Source organism: Centroberyx gerrardi, chromosome 21 (genome assembly GCF_048128805.1).
Source record: "Centroberyx gerrardi isolate f3 chromosome 21, fCenGer3.hap1.cur.20231027, whole genome shotgun sequence".
In the NCBI taxonomy this organism is placed as follows: domain Eukaryota; kingdom Metazoa; phylum Chordata; class Actinopteri; order Beryciformes; family Berycidae; genus Centroberyx; species Centroberyx gerrardi.
The window spans coordinates 12,632,719-12,652,339 of record NC_136017.1 but is presented as its reverse complement, the minus strand read 5'-3'; the positions used below and the strand labels follow the sequence as shown (position 1 = coordinate 12,652,339).

The 19,621-nt window shown below is 41.9% G+C and overlaps 1 protein-coding gene across 1 annotated transcript in view; it reads right to left on the bottom strand.

Annotated features, from left to right (window-relative positions):
- The window catches only part of LOC139914393 (E3 ubiquitin-protein ligase Midline-1-like), a 49,966-nt gene that overhangs the window by 18,033 nt on the left and 12,312 nt on the right, over nucleotides 1-19,621 (bottom strand). The window contains exons 2-3 of the mRNA XM_071902708.2: nucleotides 16,381-17,174; nucleotides 2,939-3,034 (exon numbers count right to left, since the gene is read on the bottom strand). Of these exons, the coding sequence (XP_071758809.1) occupies nucleotides 2,939-3,034; nucleotides 16,381-17,106 (822 nt within the window). The 5' untranslated portion in view covers nucleotides 17,107-17,174. The remainder of the gene's footprint in view (nucleotides 1-2,938; nucleotides 3,035-16,380; nucleotides 17,175-19,621) is intronic.

Genomic DNA, 19,621 nt, shown 5'->3' with positions numbered 1-19,621 from the left:
TGGCTGGAATTTTTATATACTGTACGCAATGCAGAAACCAAGAACATTATGCCGTTTGCCAGAAATGAAAAGTAATGTGGATTTGATATAGAAATATGACAAAATAAACAAATATTTTTTAGGGATGGGATGATATCGATATTCGATACGAGGTATGGGGTTCACAGTTCGATACAACCACAATACAATGTTGTCAATTTAATAGACAACAAAGTCTGAGCGGAATATGTTTATTTCTGAGACACAAATCTTCCTAGCAATGGCATCAGCTCGCTAGAATGTAAACAATTTAAAAATGTCATTACAAAATGCAAATAATATAATTTGGATGGAGAGTTGAAATTGTGATGGTCAAGCGTCTCATTTGTGATTACTACAGCGGAATAAAATAAAATGGAGCTAATATTGCGATACATTTTTTTGCCCCACGATTAGTATCGCGATATATTGAATTTCGATACATCGTCCGATCGCTAATGTATTTTTTTGGCCATGTATTGTAGGTGTACATTTGCAAAAAAAAAGTAATTTATCACTTCACTTTGTTCTTAAAGTTTTACAAAGGTAATGCACTGCAACAAAACACTGTGACGGCCCTCTGGTTATCTGCCAGGTGTGTGTTTTGCTGGTTTGTGTCCAGGCAGGTACCTGCATGGTGTGCAGGGCTGGAGAGCCACTAGCATGATCCAGGACTCCTGGTCTGGGTTTCCTTTCCCAGCCTTTAAAAGCCTGACAAGCCTTGCTGAGAAGAGTCCTTGCTCCTCTTCCCTAAGCACTTCATTTGTTTTCCTGGCGTTTGCCTTTTGTTTTTTTATTTTCTCACCATCCAACATCTACCTCACCATACTCACCACTCACAAACACCACTGATTTACTGACCAACACACCATTGTCTCATTACGTTTTTGTTTTTTTTTCCCAGTTACAGCTTAGTTTGTTAATAAATCTTTGATAATTTTCTTCCCCTCAAATTGTATATGTGTCTCCATTTGTGTTGTGGCCAAGAGCTTGCCACAAAAACACACACATATACACATTATCCAACCTTCAGAACATCTTGAGTCTCTAAGATGCCAAAGAATCTCAGCAAATCTCAGCAGCCATCTCCAGAAGAGGGAGATGGGAATGGATTAGTACGGTGTAAAATATTCAGAAAGCTCAGTCAGAAGCACGCCAAGCTGCTTGTGTACTCTAAGTGCTGTGACCCTCCACTTCTCACCGCTGTCACATTCACCTCTCACAGGCAGCTGCATCTGCACAACAAAGTTAACACGCATCCAACAAACGGCTTCATTTACTGAAGTCATATGAGCTTACGCGTTTGCTTGCTTGCAGTTTAACATGGTCGATTTCACCAAGTTAAAACACTGCACATGCAGATGTTGCACCTATGCAATATGATTGCTTACACACACACACACACATTGCTACTGTACGCCCTTCAAGTTATTTTAGGGGTTTAGAGTGTGTTGTAAAAACTGTGCAGTATGTGCAGCCGATGACCGTAATGCACTATAGGAAAAAAATAGGTCAAGTATTTTTTGCCCTGCCCTTGTGCATCATTTATTTATTTCTGAAGTACTTTTTTTGGCCCTTGTATAACGACCAAAAGGATCAAAGTGAGAGATTTTTATATATATTTTTTTTTTCCGGGTGTTTAAAATTTCTCCATCATCAAAACTGGGCCTGCACCACAGAAAACATCTTTGCGTGATGGCTTGCTACGAGGCCACACACACACACATGCATGCACACACACGTACAAATGTGCACACGTCATTTTAGTCAGCAACCAAATTCGAAATCTCCTTAATAAATCTCAATCCTCTTTGCTTTCAGTGGGTGAAGGCCTTCCCTTGCCAGGCAGAGAGACTGTTCTCCATCATTTCTAAACTGAGATGTCACTGCCTTTTAACCCTGTGGCGTTGCTTTATTTAAAGCTTCTTAGTGGGGCGGCATAACAGGAACAGGCAGGCTTAGTACAGAATTGCCTTCACTAGAACATCTAAATACACACAGAAACAGACACATTGTTATTATCCCAGTAATGGCAAACTAAAGCGGTATAAACTGATTAGGAAAAACCAGATGTTTAGTAATTGTAAAAGCCAAGCAATGGTTGCTATGCCATGTGTATACAGATGTAAAAAAGAAAATCTAATTTCCATTGCTCATGCCAATTTCAGTGCAAATTAATCTGTTCTGTAGTTGATCCAATTGTTGAAATTTTGAAAAATAAGACTTATTCATTATGCAAGCATAATGTTTAAATAATAGAATGCCTAAAGTTGGGACAGAATAAAGTGTTGCGTTTTGAAAAATCACAAGTGAAAGCAACACAGAAATGAATTATTATTAAATAAATTATTACCAATAAGTTGAGTCATGTATTCTAAATTTACAGCAATTGTATAAGTATTGACATTACATGGTACAGCTTTGCAGTTTAACTTTCACAACTTAATATTCACATCTTAAATGTAAAACAAAAAGAAAAAAAAAATATTGTAGCCAATTCTTTTAAATATTAGCTTAGCTGCTAACCTTAGCTACATGCTAAGCTAAAGGATTTTGGTGTCCATTTTGAGACGTGATGCACATCACATAGAAGAGAGTGGGTCACTGGCACAATCACTGGGAACTCTAAGGCTGCTGATGATAGAACAATTCATCGATTTCTTGTTTGTTTTTTTCCTTAAAAAAATAAATAAATGTGTGTTGAACAGAAAATAATAAATTAAACTCAATAGTGGATGTCAATAGCCACATGCAAAATTCAGATCTTTGAAAGTATGAAATATGAACAATTCAAAGTAATCTATTTGAATAAATATCAGGTAGCATTATGTATTTTTCCAAAGCAGATAGAATAAAACATGCGATCTGGATGGACCTAGAGGCGGGTCAGAGACAGTGCGGGTCACCGGTTGGGACTCACCTCTACATGCTGACACGTCTGGATCAGCTTCCCCATCAGCGACTCCAGCTCGTTGTTCCTTTTGATCAAGTTACCCAGGTTGGCGTCCAGGGCTTGCTGCAGCAAACACAGAGAGAGAGAGACAGGAGAGAAATGAGCCCGGTCGGGACGGGAATGCAAAAGCAACAGAAGTTGAGGGCAGAGCCGTAAATCAAAAGAGGATGAGACGTAAAAAAAAAGAAAAAAAAACACAAGTTCAACAGATCTCTCCCCCCAACCCGCCCCCCACCCCCCTCCAGCTTTCTCGGCTTACAGGAGCCGAAGAAGTTATGAGACCGCCTCGGGCGCCGCGTCGAAAAACAAACTTCGAAGATAAGTGGCAAACAACTATATTCTGGAATACGACACCAAACGCAGACAAAACGAGCAAAAACGTCTGATCCCAGATGTTTTTCCTCTCTTTCTTCACAGTCGGATTGTTTCTTTTTTTGAAGTTTAGTGTCCACGTACCTCCGGACGCTTGTGATGCCCCTCGTCCCTGTACTGCCTCCTCATCCTGCCCCGTCCGAGCCTGCGACCGCGGGGAGCCTACACTCGGAGACGATGTGACTGGGAGAGCCACTCCGCTGAGCAGCAAGCCATGCGCAAACCCGGCCGAGCGGCAAATTAGGCATCAAAAGCCCCCCCCTCCTCGCCCCCTCGCCCCCCACCCCCCTATGAGAGCACGCGCCGCTCTTGGCTAACGAACCGACAAACAGGTGACAGTACGTCAGCGCCGCTCCTCCCTTGCTTCCCCCCCCCCCCCCCTTTTCCCTTTTTTCCCCCCTCTTTTTATCTTGCCCGGGTACAAGCTGTCTCTTTTGCTTGCGAGACCTTCATGTAATTGCCAAACCGAGCGCGCTAAGCCACTCGGAGGCTGCGTCTTCACTGTCCCGCTCGCAGCTGTTTTTCCGGAGGATTTTTTTTTTTTTAAAAGCTCAGCCTCGGCGAAATGTAGGAATTTCCTGCACGATCTCGAAAACCGCTGTGCAGGTGCAAAGCGGCAGCGAGGCCACAGCTAACGTCAACGATACTCGTCAAAACTGCGCTTTTCAAGTGGAGACAGTGTTCTTCACTTGAAAAGCACAGTTTTGATATATTTATAGGCTTGGGAAAATGTTAAATGCTCTAAAGTCTGAGCGCTGGGCCTCAAATGAAAGTCTAGTTGGAAATGTTGAATTTATGCTAAATTCTTTAACTTCTTCTTCTTCAGTCACTTTTGAGCGACAGTGTGAACAAAGCCCAGTTTTGATGTTATGTTGAGGATTAAAAGGAGCTGCCCAGAGGGAATACTGAATAAACAACAGACAAGAGAGAATAGAGATGGTGGGATTGGAGACGTAGTTGTGTGTGTGTGTGTGTGTGTGTGTGGTAGTGGGGGCTTAATGGATGGCCTTAATACGGCGATGACACACAAAAGCAAAAGCAGCGTAAAGGTCTTTGGGGAGAGGGAGATGACGTTGTCGCTTATTATTATCAGCAGAGATAAAAATAAACTAAACATCTTCAAGGATGATGAGGAGGAAAAGCTACAACAATAAGTCAGCAGCCGCGTCACGTGCAGCTCGCTCAGCCTGAACACACAAAAACACACACACACACACACACTCTCACTCACACATGCACACACACACATATGCAGTCAATACCAAAGAGAAAAACATCTTCACAACCATGTATTCATGCACATGCACACACACACCTATCACGTACGTACATGCACACATGTTCAAATGCGTACATTCACATCTACACACACACACACACTTTAGTGCATGAAGTACTCTGTAACATGACAAGTACAGACAGAAGTGACATACAGCTAGAATCAACAGCAGAAGGATTTAAAAAACTGAAACCTGCTGTCAGTCTATGTTCTCCACTGTGTGTGTGTGTGTGTGTGTGTATGGTCAGATTTTTTTTTGTGTTTCCAAGAGACTGACAGGATTTGGAAGGGTTTGAGTCACATGTACAGTGTCCATATTGCCCACTGGTATTAAGGTCATAGGAATTAAACTGGAAGGCCCTTGTCTTTATGTCTTTCTGATTTTCTGCCTGCCTGTCTGTCATCTGTCTATCATCCTGTCTGCCTGTCTGTCATCTGCCTGCCTGTCTCTCTCTCTCTCTGTCAGTCTATCTGTCTCTCTGCTGTGGTTATCGACCGGTCTGCCCATAGGTTTTTGTTAATAAGTTAATGTGTGTTCTGAACCAAGGATGTTAAGCCACACTGATGTGATGACTTTTTAGATAGGTGCGGGAAGCCGGTGGATAGAGAGGAGCTCAGCATTTAAAAAAACAAAAAAAAACAAAAAACAAAACCAGCCTTTGGTATATTGACTCAGAATTATTGGCAAAATCATTTTGCAATTATGTTTCTCTGAGTTACCTCTGTTAAAAAATGTTGCAAAAGTTGCATCATTCTCTTGACATATTTAAAACACAATATTCCCTTGATAGATAATAACAAAACATAATTTGAAATATTCTTGTACTGTATTGATTTATATTGCTCTTTATGCATGGATATAGTGTAGGCTAAACACCTTCATCCACCTTTTTAAGTTGATATAAACTTTATGACACAGTGAACGTACAAAATATCAGAGACATTTACTCTTATGAAGTACACTGCTGACGTGAATCCAGGTAAAAGCCATTATCCCTGATTGATTTCTCTTATTAAATCAATACCAATCACAAAGGAGGAGATGTAGATGAAGAGAAGCAGACAAGTTAGAGAAGGATTCTTAAGCTTTGAGACAATTGAGATGTTGATTGTGCAAAAGGGGCTGCAACTCAATATCAGGAAGATGTACCTAACATTTTGTACATTTAGTGTAAAGACACATATATGAAGTGATGTTTAATGAATAAAATGGCTATATAAGTCAACAGTAACTGAACTATGGTTCAACTATGGCTTGAATCCCTCTTGAATCACACTCAATGTCAATGTTTCCCACAGATAATTTTTTTCTTTAAGTGCATTTAAACCACAACACCAAAACTCCAACAAAACCAACACAAATGATTTCTCTCACAGGCGGGGTGGGTGACCGCACCTCATCAGAGTTAGGGGAACGCTAACGCCTGCCGGTCCTAATGTATCGCCAAATGACTATAAACCATACAGTGGAACGAATTCCCCAGAGACTAGATTGCGGGGAGAGAGGCGGTGCAGCAAGGTCGCTTGAAATGTAAATACACTTCTAAAAATAAGTGGACTTTTCCTGCAGTGTGGTCAGCTGACAGTGTCGGGAGGCAGTTGTGGAGAGTTTCTTCAAAAGGAAGCTGTTTCCTTCCACAGCAGCTGCACTTAATCAATAGAAAGCTGTAGCACACTAAGATCTGAAGTTTCACAGAGCTTCTTATATCATTCAGTGAGAATCTGTGAAACCAAGGCAAATTTTGCGTGTTTTAACCTAATGTCTCTGTAATCTCAGCCTAAAAAAAGTTGTATGACTAATACACCACCAGTCAAAGGTTTGGACACACCTGATTGAATGTTCTATGTTTTTCATTCTCTTAAAGCCATTTTGATCTAAAGGCTTCTGCTTAAATGCTTGGAATTTGTTTCTTAGACAAATATAAATAGTGAAGTTGATCCTATGTATGAATTTCTTTCCAAAGCCTTTCCATCAAGGCAAAGGGCGGCTACTTTAAAGAATCTAAAATATAAGATAGTTTTGATTTGTTTAACACTTTTTTGGTCACTGCATAATTCCATCTGTGTTATTTCACAGTTTTGATGTCTTTACTATTATTCTAAAATGTGGAAAACAGTAAAAATAAAAAAAAATGTGGTGTGTCCTAACTTTTGACTGGTAGTGTATATTCGACACTGTACCATCTTTTGATATGCACACACACACACACACACAGATGCAGACAGGTGAGCAACTCAACCTAAAACTTCAGAGCAGCTACATCTTTTCAAGATTTTTTCTGACTGAGCAGGGTTGCGTTCCCTGGAAACCAGGCTCTGCTGCCACGCCATTCTTTTCCCCAATGCTTGTATACGTGTGTGTGTGTGAGAGAGAGAGATGAGAGGACGGAGACAGCGAGACAGGTACAGAGAGAGCAAAGGCGGACAGTTGAAGAGAGAGAGAGAGAGACCGAAATGAAAATAAGAAAAAGTAAGCAGACAGATGAGAGGCGGTGACAGTGCGAAAGCCACAGAAAGAGCTGTCACCCTCGGATTCATTATTTGTTTGCTGCTGCGTTTTCTATCCATCCATCTTCACGCATGTATCTGTCTCTGCCTCCCACATAGTCATCGCTGTATATGGCTGCTCCGTATTTGAGACAGGGCACCGGTTTGTTTGCTCTACATTCAGTTTCCCTGCCACAAAGCCTCCTCCATCAGATGGAAATAATGTGACTGATGGGTTTGAGTGTGTGTGTGTGTGTGTGTGTGTGTGTGTGTGTGTGTTGTTTGAGATAGTGAGAGAGAGATGTCTGTTGCCGAAGCCCTGACTCATAAGAAAAGCACAGGAGAAAAAAAGAAACACTGCAAGGGAGGAACACTGCAACAGGGGAAATTGGAAAGTGTGTGTGTGTGTGTGTGTGTGTGTGTGTAGCTGACACAGTGAGCCTTGACTCAGAGGGCCCAAAGCAAGAAAAGACTTAAACCGAGACAAAAGATGGCGAGTGCAACAGAATCACGCAGTTTTTGCACTGTGCACTACATTTTTCATCCGCATCTCCAATCAAGCTAGAATGCTGCACGGCCGGCATTAACATCAAAGTTCGACACACACTTTCGAGTCCGATGAACCCTTTCCTAGACCAGTGAACGCTTAAAAACACATGCTTTTGAAATTTTGCTCAAGCCTCATGTCAAATAGGTCAAGACCAGATGCTGAAAGAGGAAAAGAAGAGCAAAAACACCCGAAAAGACGCACATCTATGTCAAACACCTGCAATAAAACACGTGGTATCGGAGAGTTAAGTCACCACGGAAGTCACTATTGGATGGGATGGAGTATCATAAGCAAGGAAGTAAGTACATAAGTGTGTGTGAGAGAGAGAGAGAGAAAGAATGAGAGAGGTGGAGGACAAAGAAGCGATAAAGATTGTTCTCATCCTGTGAAACTCTTATTCCAGGCAGGCTGTTCATCAAATGTAATGTTTTGTGTGCGTTAGCGTTTTTATTGTGCTGGTTGGTGCTTAACGATCCACAGTGCGGTGCTCCGGCAGTCACAGACCTCAATCCACATGATTAAAGCAAAGAGATGCGGCTGACTACACAAAAAACAACAAATGGATTCGAAACTAAAGTTGTCACACGCCCCGCAGCAGCCATGTTTTATCCTCAAGGTTTTTTGGGGGGTTTTTTCTCCCCAGACTCAGACCCGAAAGACCTTAAAAGCTATTTCCAACCCGCCCTCTCTGTCAATTTCCCGTGACGGGGGTAATTTTATCTCCGAAAAAAGGATGGGTGTTCCCACAATAACCTCCTCGGCTCTTATCAGACACACCGCCGCTGCCACTGGACGGAAAGGAAAAAAAAAAAAAGGAAACTATTCCAATCATCTGATATTCTTTTTCCTGCGCAGAATGGGGGATATCTCAAATTCCAGCAGATCAGGGCAAAAAGTGATATGCATGAAATGGGCCGGAAAATCTGGTCAAAAAGTTTCAACTTGTCAGACTCTTGAATAGAATCATATCGGAGTGGAAGAAAAACATGTGTACCTCAAGTGTTTTAAGTATTTCAAACTACATTCAAAAGCAAGTTTTACCCCTATATGGATTATCTTTCCCCAACTCACACTTATGTGCTTCTACCTCCGCTCTCTCTCTCAGAAATAGTTTCCCAAAAGTTCTCTTTTTTTATGAATTAAAAATCAAACATGTTGTTTGGTATAAATATTGCATGGCGGTTGAGCTGTTTCCTGGGGTAATTAGCTTAGATCGTGACCTCATTTTATCTCGTGCCCTGTTTCTGTCACGAGTTAAGATGTCAGAAGACTAACCATTAACCACAAGAACTTCAAATGTTTTCAAAGGCTCAACGCAATTCAGCATAGCTGTTCTGAGCTGTCTAGTTTGTGTTGGATACAGTTACACTGTTACACTGTAAGACAAGTTAGACTTTAGATTAAGGAACACATAGGCTATTAACTGTTAATAAGTTGCTTGTTAACATGCATATTAGTAGTGTATTGGTTCATTATTAGTCATTACGAACCACTTATTAGCACTTTATTCTGCACTATTGTATTCTACAAGTATACCCCATTAACTATGGGTTTTCCCTCAATAGCCTCCTTATTAGTGCTTATAGCAGTCAATAAGGTAGTTGTTGCACATGAATTGGGCTTTTAGTCTGCTTTGCTCAGTATGAGGCTTATAACGTGCTAGTATCACATATTATTGAGGGAAATTATTAAACTATTGAGGGAAAACCCATAGCTAATAGTTAATATGTGTTGCCTAATCTAAAGTGTTACAATTTTCTCTAAATTAATCATTCAGTTGAGGAATCATAGGTTTTAAGTTTTCAGATGAGTGAGGTTTTCAAATCTCTTTACCTTAAAAATGTATATCGTGTTTCTTTACAATGATGTACTTTCAGGAACTTAAAACTGACCTATAGGCTAATGTTCTTTGTCTGAAGGCTAACATGTACCATTAACATTTTAACACAACAATTATCTTACCGTACATATGAGATTATGAGATTACTGTTTCTGTCAAGATTACTGTATTTATTTGAAGTGTGTGTCTTGTGGCATGTGGCTTCCCTGCACTGTGGCCACTAGCCTCACCTTAATAGGCACAACTCAGCTCACCACTGCGCAAACGCCCCCAAAACAGCCTGATCATCAAAACAATTTCAGGCAAATGGGGGGATTTAGGCATGCACCGACAGACAGACCCTGATAATGTATATCATATTTATGTATTGTTATCTTATTGTCAAAACATGGCATATATTGCAGCTTTAAATGCACTTTGCGATCAGAGGATGCCCTCCCCTTTAATACTGCTGCTCTGGCCAAATGCTCTTAGTGTTTGGGGGTCAGCTCGGGGCCAACGGGGTCTTAACCTGCGGTGCGTATCATAGTCACGGCATGTGCCAGCTGGCTAGCGTGAGGGTTTGGAGGGCTTGACAGCAGGTCAAATCCCCTCTAACTTGGCCTCGTTTGCCAGGAAAGGCAAAGGTTAATAATCTGTGTGTGTGTATGTGAGAAAGGAGGTGTGTGTGTGTGTGTGTGTGTGTGTGTGTGTGTGTGTGTGTGTGTGTGTGTGTTTCTGTGTATTTGTGTACATGTAGAGGTGTGATGCAGTATGTGGGTGTGTTTGTGCGTGTCTACTGTATGTAGGCTTGTGCTTGCATGCGTGTGCAGACATGCATGCTTGTTGTGTATGTGAGTGTGTACTTTTGCATGTGTGTGTATGAGTGTGTAGGTGCATGCACGCTCAAAGGCTTATGAGTCAGATGTATACCCGCTTTGTTTCTCCATCTGCTCCCAACGTCCTCACCAAGTACAGTAGCTTATGTCAAATGCCTACACTATGTTGATCTACTTACAGTATGTGGAGTACACAAAAGATTAATTTCATTGATCCCTGACAACAAATTACGGTCATTTCAAAGGAGAGTAGGTAACTTAAGTCCAATACTTTTTAACAGACTAGATCCTCTGTGTTTTATAGATGCGGAATGATCTTGAACTTCCATCAATGATTTTTCTCCAAAATGCATATCATGCATATTCCTCCGAAATGCGTATAGCGTTTTGGACTCTTCATATGGTAATAGTAATCTTCTGTATTGGACATGAATGCATTAAAGCTCTCAAGAAATAAGCAAAATCTGAGCAGGGCAACGCAGCGTTCCCCCCCTCTCCAAACAGCAACACTGAAGTTCCCCAGCTGCTTCATTCAGATGTTCAGCATTCAACAGTACAAGCCGTGCTAAGCATCAGTACAACCCTTTTAACTACAAATACTCCCCCAGGCAAATTCAAGCTCAAGTCATCTTAATGGGTTGAACAAGGGTTAACTCGCATGCCTCTTGCTGCTGTGCTTCGCATTTGTAACCTCTCATGCAACCTTTTATGTCAAAATGATTTCTACATATTTCTCGGGGGATGGAAATACACATGTACCGCACATGTGTATTGTCATATAGGTATAAACAACCCCGTGTCCCTGATGGGAACACCCGGTGGAGAGGTAAACAAGCATGAATTCCCAGTATGACACATCAGGCTCATTATAATGCATCTCGGAGGCAGAGTACATTTATGGTCTTCTGTTTGCTTATTGGGGCAATATGTTGCGCCATGTGAGCGTGTGAGAACAAGCAGAATCGGTTTAGTTTTAGTGTTACAGTGGATAATTAGCCTGTATGATAATTGCTGGGTGCACTGACCTGTGTGTTTCTACATTTTCCCAACGATATATATATATACCTGTCTTTGTACACCAGTTCTCTGCCAGATCGTCATTTGTGTTTTACCAGATACGTATCCCGCCTGTTTAGTTCTGTTCTTGCCCATTATGATCTCTGCCTACAAGTTCGGTTTAGTTCTTTGCCTCATGATTCTGTACCTTTGCCTGTTTGGACTGACCTTTGGATTTGATCTTTGGAACGGACTGTATAACAAGCTGCCTAATCCTCCAAGTAAAGTTGCTGTTCTAACTCTACCCCAGTCTCCTGCCTGTAATTCTGCACTTGAGTCCTTCCTGACCTGTGACAGAGAGAGAGAAATGGAGAGAGAGAGAACCATGATGATTAGAGGATGCACTGACCTGTACTTTTCCTGCTAATTATTCTGTGCTTGTAATTGCTGAAACATGGAAGATCAAACTGCACGGATACACGCATCAATTCTGCTGACAAAAGACACCGAACCTACCATGTTGTGTTTGGAAGATGAAACAGTTTAAAAAATAATTGTCCGCAAGTTGCAACCTGCAGTGGGCCCATAATAATAGAGGGGCCCATGTATTGTGTGTCAATAAATATGGAAGGAATTTTGTCCACTTATTATCACAAACCAAAAACCAATTACTGCCATCAAAAACAATGGACATTGCAAAATATGACAAAATGCTAAAATGTGAAAGGCAAAGAAATCAGACTTGCATTTAAAATTACTGTTTGCAAACTAAATTGAAAATTTTAATTTGAGAAAGTGCAATAAATGTTGAGATGTTTTCATTGCTTGAATCTCTCTCAGATTGCAATTTAATTCCGCGTGTCATCATTTTTGGTTTGAACAGCAGATGGTGCTGAAGTGCGACTGCATTCCTGGGATTTGGCTTTGCGTTTCTGAATTTTGAGTTTGCATTTCTTGGACAAAAGTATTAGGGGCGGGGCTTTGGAGTGGTGTGGGTCTGCTGCTCTTAATGCTACTGATCAGCAGGTATTTATTTAGTTACAATTCTCTTGAGCAATATTTCAGATAACCAACTAGTTGTAGATGTGAACATCAACATGTGGCTTGGCATGTGCCTTTTTACATCTGCCAAGGATTGCTGGAGCTAACATTAGCTAGGTTAACATTGAAAGCAGTGTCCATGATGTGAAATTTAGCTCCCTCATGAACATGCATTTCAGTCTGAATAGTAATGGTTCTCATGCCACTTTTTTATATTGTGAACTTAACCTGAATCAGCTTTAGGTCAGATTCTTCAGCATAAGCCTTAGGTAGCTAGTACACAACTAAACAAACAGACCCAAGTAGTCTAGAATCCCAATAGATCTCACATGTGGTGCCTGGAGGGTAAATTTCCCATTCTTTATCATAACGTTAGTCATAAGGTGCACATTTGGTTTCACTACTGTTGACAAAATGTACTTATTGTAAGTCGCTTTGGAGAAAAGCATCTGCTAAATGACATAATGTAATGTAAAGTAATAAGGTTAACAGTGCAAGATAGACTTAGAGCAAGCATATTTGCAGAACGACTTGGTCTTGATGTTCATTTACAAGCCATCAATCAATCTGGTTTTGGTTTGTTTGACAGGTAGTTTGGTTCAAACAAGTTTCGTGTCCGTGTTTTAGGATAAACATAACAGCCTTGGATCAACCCGAACCCACATGAGACGCCACAGAGTGATGGCTATAAAAGATTGGCTGTAGATTCTGTCAGTTAAGGAGTTTACACAATCCATATATTCCACATTCTTTATTACCACAAGAAATACATTCAAGACATGAATGAACGATCATAAATCAAAGCTGTGCAGAATATGTTGGCATGCATTTTCTTTAGTTAGATTGATTCTTTTCATTTCCGAGAAACCAGCTGTTGTAGAGGATCAGGGAAAGAGTTACTTCTGTCCTCTACAGGTTGCCTGTTGACTATGAGTACCTCCTGTCTGCTGTCTGCTGCAGTTTGCCCAAGCCGCCTCTACCTATGTTAGTATTCCCAAGGGGTTCAGTCGATTGTCTGGAGTATCTGATTGATGTCGTGACTGAACATCTCTCACAGCCAGTGACTCAGTGACTCACCTGCACTACCAGATATTTTCCATACTAAATGGGATGGTACTGTGGAACGACGTAAAATTGAAAGTAGTTGTATACCCTCCAGAGTTGTCCTGGCCCATCATGCTGCTTAACATGGCATTTCCACAAGTAATGTCTGTAATAAGTGCATGTCAGTCAGAAAAATGCTGATCTGATATCACAGATGATGAACTGGTTGAGGCAGTGAGAGAATGAAGTCACCGATGCCCCATGTGGGGTACGGAATTGTTAAAGGAGCACTCAAAGCCATGGGACATTGCATGAAATGGCAAAGAGTAAAGAAGGCTGTGCAGTAAGTAGATAGTGCTGGGATACTTGCCAGCTCATCAGGTGGTCTACTTCATTTAATACATCAGATATCTAACTGTAATAATGAGGATTATTATTTCACTCTACTACTGATGTTGCCAAACTAACTCAGCATTGTGATCTTTGGAGGTGATGATGAATTTTCCAGAAAAGTAAGCTTTTATAATCTCATATCATATACAATAACACTTGATTGTAGTTAAAGGTGAGTGAGGAGAGGACTGCTTTGCCCTGGTAGCTTTATGTGTGTCAATGAAGGACTAATTAACTTCACCCGCTCTGAAGTGCAGATGCTGTCAGAGACTCTGGGAACTGAGGTCAGAGCCGAGCATTGAGCGGGGCGGTTGTTTTTTGTGGCGAGTGGTGCTCGGTGTTCGCTACAAGCCACAAGACTTGGCTGCCAGCAGGGAAGGTAATTAGTGTGTGTGTGTATGGGGGGGGGGGGGAATGTTCCAGGAACAGGTTTATGGATGCTCCTCAGTTGTATGTGGTGGTGCCCGGTACGCTGTCGGGCGCTCCCGTGGTCCAGCACTCTCCCTAGTTGTCTCGGACCAGCGCTACAAGCTCAGACCCTGAAGGAGCCTTGACTACTAAGAGGCCTTTTAATATATCTGATTGTTGTATAGTCTCATCTTTAATGTCCATGTCTAATTTAGGATTTTAGGCTTGTGACTTAGAGGGTAGCAGTGGGTCCCATCTGACCTAGTTAAAGTGTCCCTCTTATAGTGTGCTCATGGTCACGTGTCTTCACTTACATTAGATGCAGGCCATTTAATTACTGAGAGAGACTGAAGCAATCAATATGTCAAATTTAATTGCTCTTTTTCAAATTAAAATTTTCTATTTAGCTTGCAAAGAGCATGATTTTGGATGCAAATCTGATTACTTTGCCTTTCACATTTTAGCTCCTCGTCATATTTTGCAATATATAATCGTTTTTTTGGTTTGTGATTCTAAATTTCTCTGCATTATAATAAGTGGACAAAGCTCATTCCATATTTATAGTGTTAAAGTGACCCCAGTAAAATAAACAAATGTACAGTCCCGTTTGTACAATCCACACCTCTATTGTCTCAAAGCTTAAAAAATCATTCTCTAACTCGCCTGCTTCTCTTTATCTACATCTCCTCCTTTGTGATTGGTATAGATTAAATGAGGGAAATTAATAAGGTATAATGGGTTTTACCAGGATTCACCTCATCAGTGGATTTCATGAAAGTGTCCCTAATATTTTGTACATGTAAGTGCAATTTGGAGGAAAGAGGAGAGAGTCCCTCTGCTATACCACATACCCTGGAGCATGAAACTAGGAACTATTTAAGCCTTTCTCATTTCAAAGAGAACTGTTTCATTACAGAACTGCTATTTCCATACTGAGTAACTCTAGTCTCAAGTGAGGGACAGGCATCAGTTTGCCATGCCTTTTCTTCTTGGAACCATCTCAACTTCTGGCGATTTCTGTTTCTTACGCTTTTCATTATATCACTTCAGGCGAGCTGCCTCTCTGAGGACACATTAGAAACTGCTTCAGACTTGAGTGTGTGTTTCATAATTCCGGTTAAAGGAAAGAACAGTTTCCTCACAGGAGTCGGGCCGTGCCATTTCACTCGAGGACGTTTAGTGAGGCTGAATAAACACTATTCGAATGAGTGTGCAGCAGGGTATTGCTGCAAAAGCCACTCGCTTCGCAAAATTTCCCTGGGTAAATGAATCTTTAGTAAAGTTTAGCAAATTTTGTAGCTCATTGTTCTGCAAGAAAACCTCTAATGTCTAACTAATGTGCGGGATAATCACCATGGCCTCGTAAAGTGTTTTGTTGGATCGATTAATTGGGGCTGAATCTTAACCTGTTTTCAGCCAAATGCTCTCTCACAAGTGTGACATGTGAGACACACACACACACACAGATGAACCACCCCTATGGGCATTACTAGTACATTCTAACAGCCGTGCTCAATTAACCACACCTACGCCCAGCAGGCAATTGGCGCTCGTTAACCTGCAACCTCATCGAAGACGCCATGCCCCGTCACTAATGACACTTTCCATATTCACACAGTGTGCACGCCTCTGAATACCCTCCTGGCACACTAGGATGGTGTGGTGATTATGCTAATTGCTTAATTATTCGGCAGAGATAATGAATCAGCATGAGGTGATAAAATCTCACTTGATAATCGAGTTAGATACCTCAATATGGATAATAGAAAATTTCATGCTGCACGTTGGAATTATTTTTTGGGCATTTCTGCTTTATTGGACTGTTGCAGTAGAGAGAGACAGAAAGACAGGATTTAGCCTTAATGGTACGCGCTCTACCAGTTGATCCACTGGGGCGCCCCATAAAATCAGTCTTTTATACCACTATATGTGTAAGATAAAGAACTGAGCCAAACCTTAAGCTTGGTATATCTAACATTATTGGAATTAATCAAGACCCTTCTCTCAAAATAGCAGCAGGAGAGTTTTTAACTCATTTATATGAAATGCACACAATATTCACAACGTTCAACAAAGCCCAAATCACTCCATAATACCCATATTACTCACATAAAAGCAGATCTCAACAATGGCACAACAACAACGCATTCTCAAAATTAAAAATGCAACCTCTCCTCTTACCCTGAGTTTTTCGTAGCGGTCGCTCAACGCTGCCACCTGGTGGTCTCTGTGCCTGCCGACCAGTTTGCACAGCGAGCAGATGAGCTGATCGTCGGTGACGCAGTACATGTTCACCTTCTCCTCCTCGTGCTCCAGGCACTGGAGCCCCCGCAGGTGGGAGTCGGGCATGGGCTCGATGAGCCGGTGGCCGGTGAACGGCTTCTTGTTGGGGTGCGTGGCGCGGAGGCACTCCTCGCAGTACGACACCTCGCACGTCACGCACGTCTTGACGGCGTCCTGCGGCGGGTCCTGCTCGCAGAACTGGCACTGGACCGGCTCCGGAGGCGTTCCCGGGCTAGACATGGCGGCACTGACGGGGACCAGCGCCAGGCGGTTGCTCCCTTCCTCGCCGGGAGAGTTGGGCCCGCTGTGGGGCGCGGGCAGCGGCAGCGGTAGCGGTAGCCCGGCCGAAGACGAGGCGCGCTGTACTCGGTCGATAATGTTCTGCAGGGTCACGTTTCTCTTGAGTCCGTCTAGTCCGCGCTGAGGGCTCAGGGAAATGACATATCTACAGGTGGGGCACTGGAAGGCACCGATGCTCTGAACGGACTCGTTGGTGGCGCAGTGGGAGACGAGGATGCGGTGGGCGCAGCCGAAGCAGAGGCTGTGAGCGCAAGGGAGCAGCAGCGGGTCTTCGAAGAGCTCCAGGCAGATTGGGCAGGTCAGCTCCGACTCCAGAGTGTCCATCCTGCTCAGAGGAGGCCAGGCGGGACCAGGCGCGGCGTCAGCGAAATCCAGGAGAGCCACTCAGCCGTCTACAGGCCGGAGACAGTCAGACAGACAGACAGAAAGGGAGAGAGGAACGGAGAGAAAGTGAGAGGGAGAAAAGGAGAAAGAAACCACAGGGATTTGCGATTAAATGGAGTGAAACGGCTTACTTCTCACTGCTTACTCGGGAGGGTTTATATCTCGATAGAGCAGACTATGGAGAAATACACAGCGAACTAAAAGAATGACAGAGTGTGAAGTGCTGGATTTTGTATGTCCGTGTGAAAACTGAAAATGAGGGAAAATTGATAACTGAAAAGAACCTGACAAGCAGAATACTTCAAACGTCCAGTTAAAGTCAGAAATGTAGATCTTTAAAACTGACAACAGACAACATTCTGCCTGTGAAACTTCTGCTTTAATCAACTGGCCAGAGTTGCTTGCGGAAGTTCTCAGCAGCTAATAGTAGATAGCAGATTAAACGGCCTGTTAAAATGGATGTTTTTTTGCAGGGAATGTTCTAAAAAGCAGATTTTAAAAAAGGCAAACTCTACAAAACTGTTAAGTAATCTAATGTGAATTTATTCAAACTTTTGTGTCAGAGGATAAGTGCTTTTCAGAAAGGTAGAAGCTCTTCACACAATCACACCAGCATTGATTCAGCAATGGACAGAAATACTTCATGCCTCACACACACACACACACAGATGACTTGTGTCTACCCAAAGCTACACCCAATAGTCAATACCTTGCGACAAGACTCAGCGAAAAAGTATCCTGGCTCTCACACCAGTGGTGCAAGTGAGACACACAAAAGTCGGATCAAATTGATGCTGCAGGGTGACTGTCTGCTTCACTCACTGCTTTTTCTTTAAGTAAGACATAATGGTGTATGGAGATGTAGAAATGAAGATGGAAGACTGGTTGGGATCTTGATTGCATCAATTCCAGTCAAATTTCTATCTATCATAATTTTCTTTCCAACCCAAATCAATTCTAATCGGTCTGTCCATGACTAAAGATCAACATCGCAAAACAATAATAAATAAAAGCGGAGCCTCTGACTCAAAGTTAAAAAATTATACTTTGCATGGAAGTTCGTTTTTTCCTTTCATTTCTGAATTTAGCCGCAGGGCTGTTGATAAAACAACTGTCAGTTTGTGGCAGCTAATGTGGGTTTCAAAAGTATAAAAAAAAAAAAAACTCTTGCCACGGAAACTCTTTTTTTAGATTAGATGAAACTTAAATGATCCCCGCGGGGAAACTGGATCATTGCAGGCTGAAGAAATCAGATCACTGCAGCAGCAAAGAAAAGCATGCAGATAAGAATAGAACAAATACAATGCGGGACGTACTGAAGATAATACAACAAATAATTACAATAAATGCAATGTATTGAAGATAATGCAGTGTGTAATTGCAATGAAAATAATGTATTGAAGAAAATACAACAAAGACAAGATATTGAAGATAAAAACATAACTCCTATTTGTGTTTTTTCTGCCTTTGTGTGGTTAGAAAACACTGGAATAAAAGCTATTTTAGATGCCTCAAACTTAAACAATCTACAGAATAGCATCTTAATTGTGGTGGAAATGCAAATTAATACTAATATAAACACTAATTCTAATGCTAAATCTACTATAGGACTACTATAGGAAAGGCAGAATCCAGAGTGTGGTATTTTCAGCAGATGTCACTGTTTACTGAGCTTTGTGTCTAACCGGATGCTACAAAAATTCTCTGACTTACACCGCCTAGTCCTCCCCTTTCTGTTTCTTTCTCACTCTCTCTCTTTTTCCTCTCTGTTTCATCTTTTCCTCTATCGTCCTCCATCCGACCGTGTGCGTTTTTTCCCTTTGCCCTCTGGAAAAGTGCTGCAGACAACTGTTATCCTCGCTCGCGCTCTTTGCGCTCCGAGCACTTTTGTCATGCGTGACATTTGAGGCCAGATAACATTCATTTGCAGTGCAGATGAGCCGGAAGAGCAGGGAATGGAAGTTGACATGGCGAGACACACTGTATTAATGTAGCCTACCGAACGAGGAGAAATCACACATTTGGCGTGAGTGTTGCTGAACTTCTATGTTTCTGTGCTCTTTGTGGACGATGTGAGTGTCTGAAATGCACATTTCAAGTTTCTGTGCAGGATGTGAGCGATGAGTCAGAAGCTGCATCATCACAGCATGTGCTATTAGAGGACAACTAATGTGAGTCACGCGCTCTTGATCTCTTAATTTCTGAGTAACAAATAGGGAAGTAGAGAGAGAGAGAGAGTGCTTAAGAGGAAGGAGGAGAGGAAGAGAGAGAGAGAGCAATAGCTAGAGGGAAAGAGAGAAATTGAGTGGGGAGGGTGGAAGTGTGCGAGATCACACAGTTCGAATGAGATGAAATATGTGTGCATTTGGATTAGGGGGGAGTGTTCAAACACTAGGGCTGAACGATTTTGAAAAAATATCTAATTGCGATTATTTTGACTGATATTACAATTGCG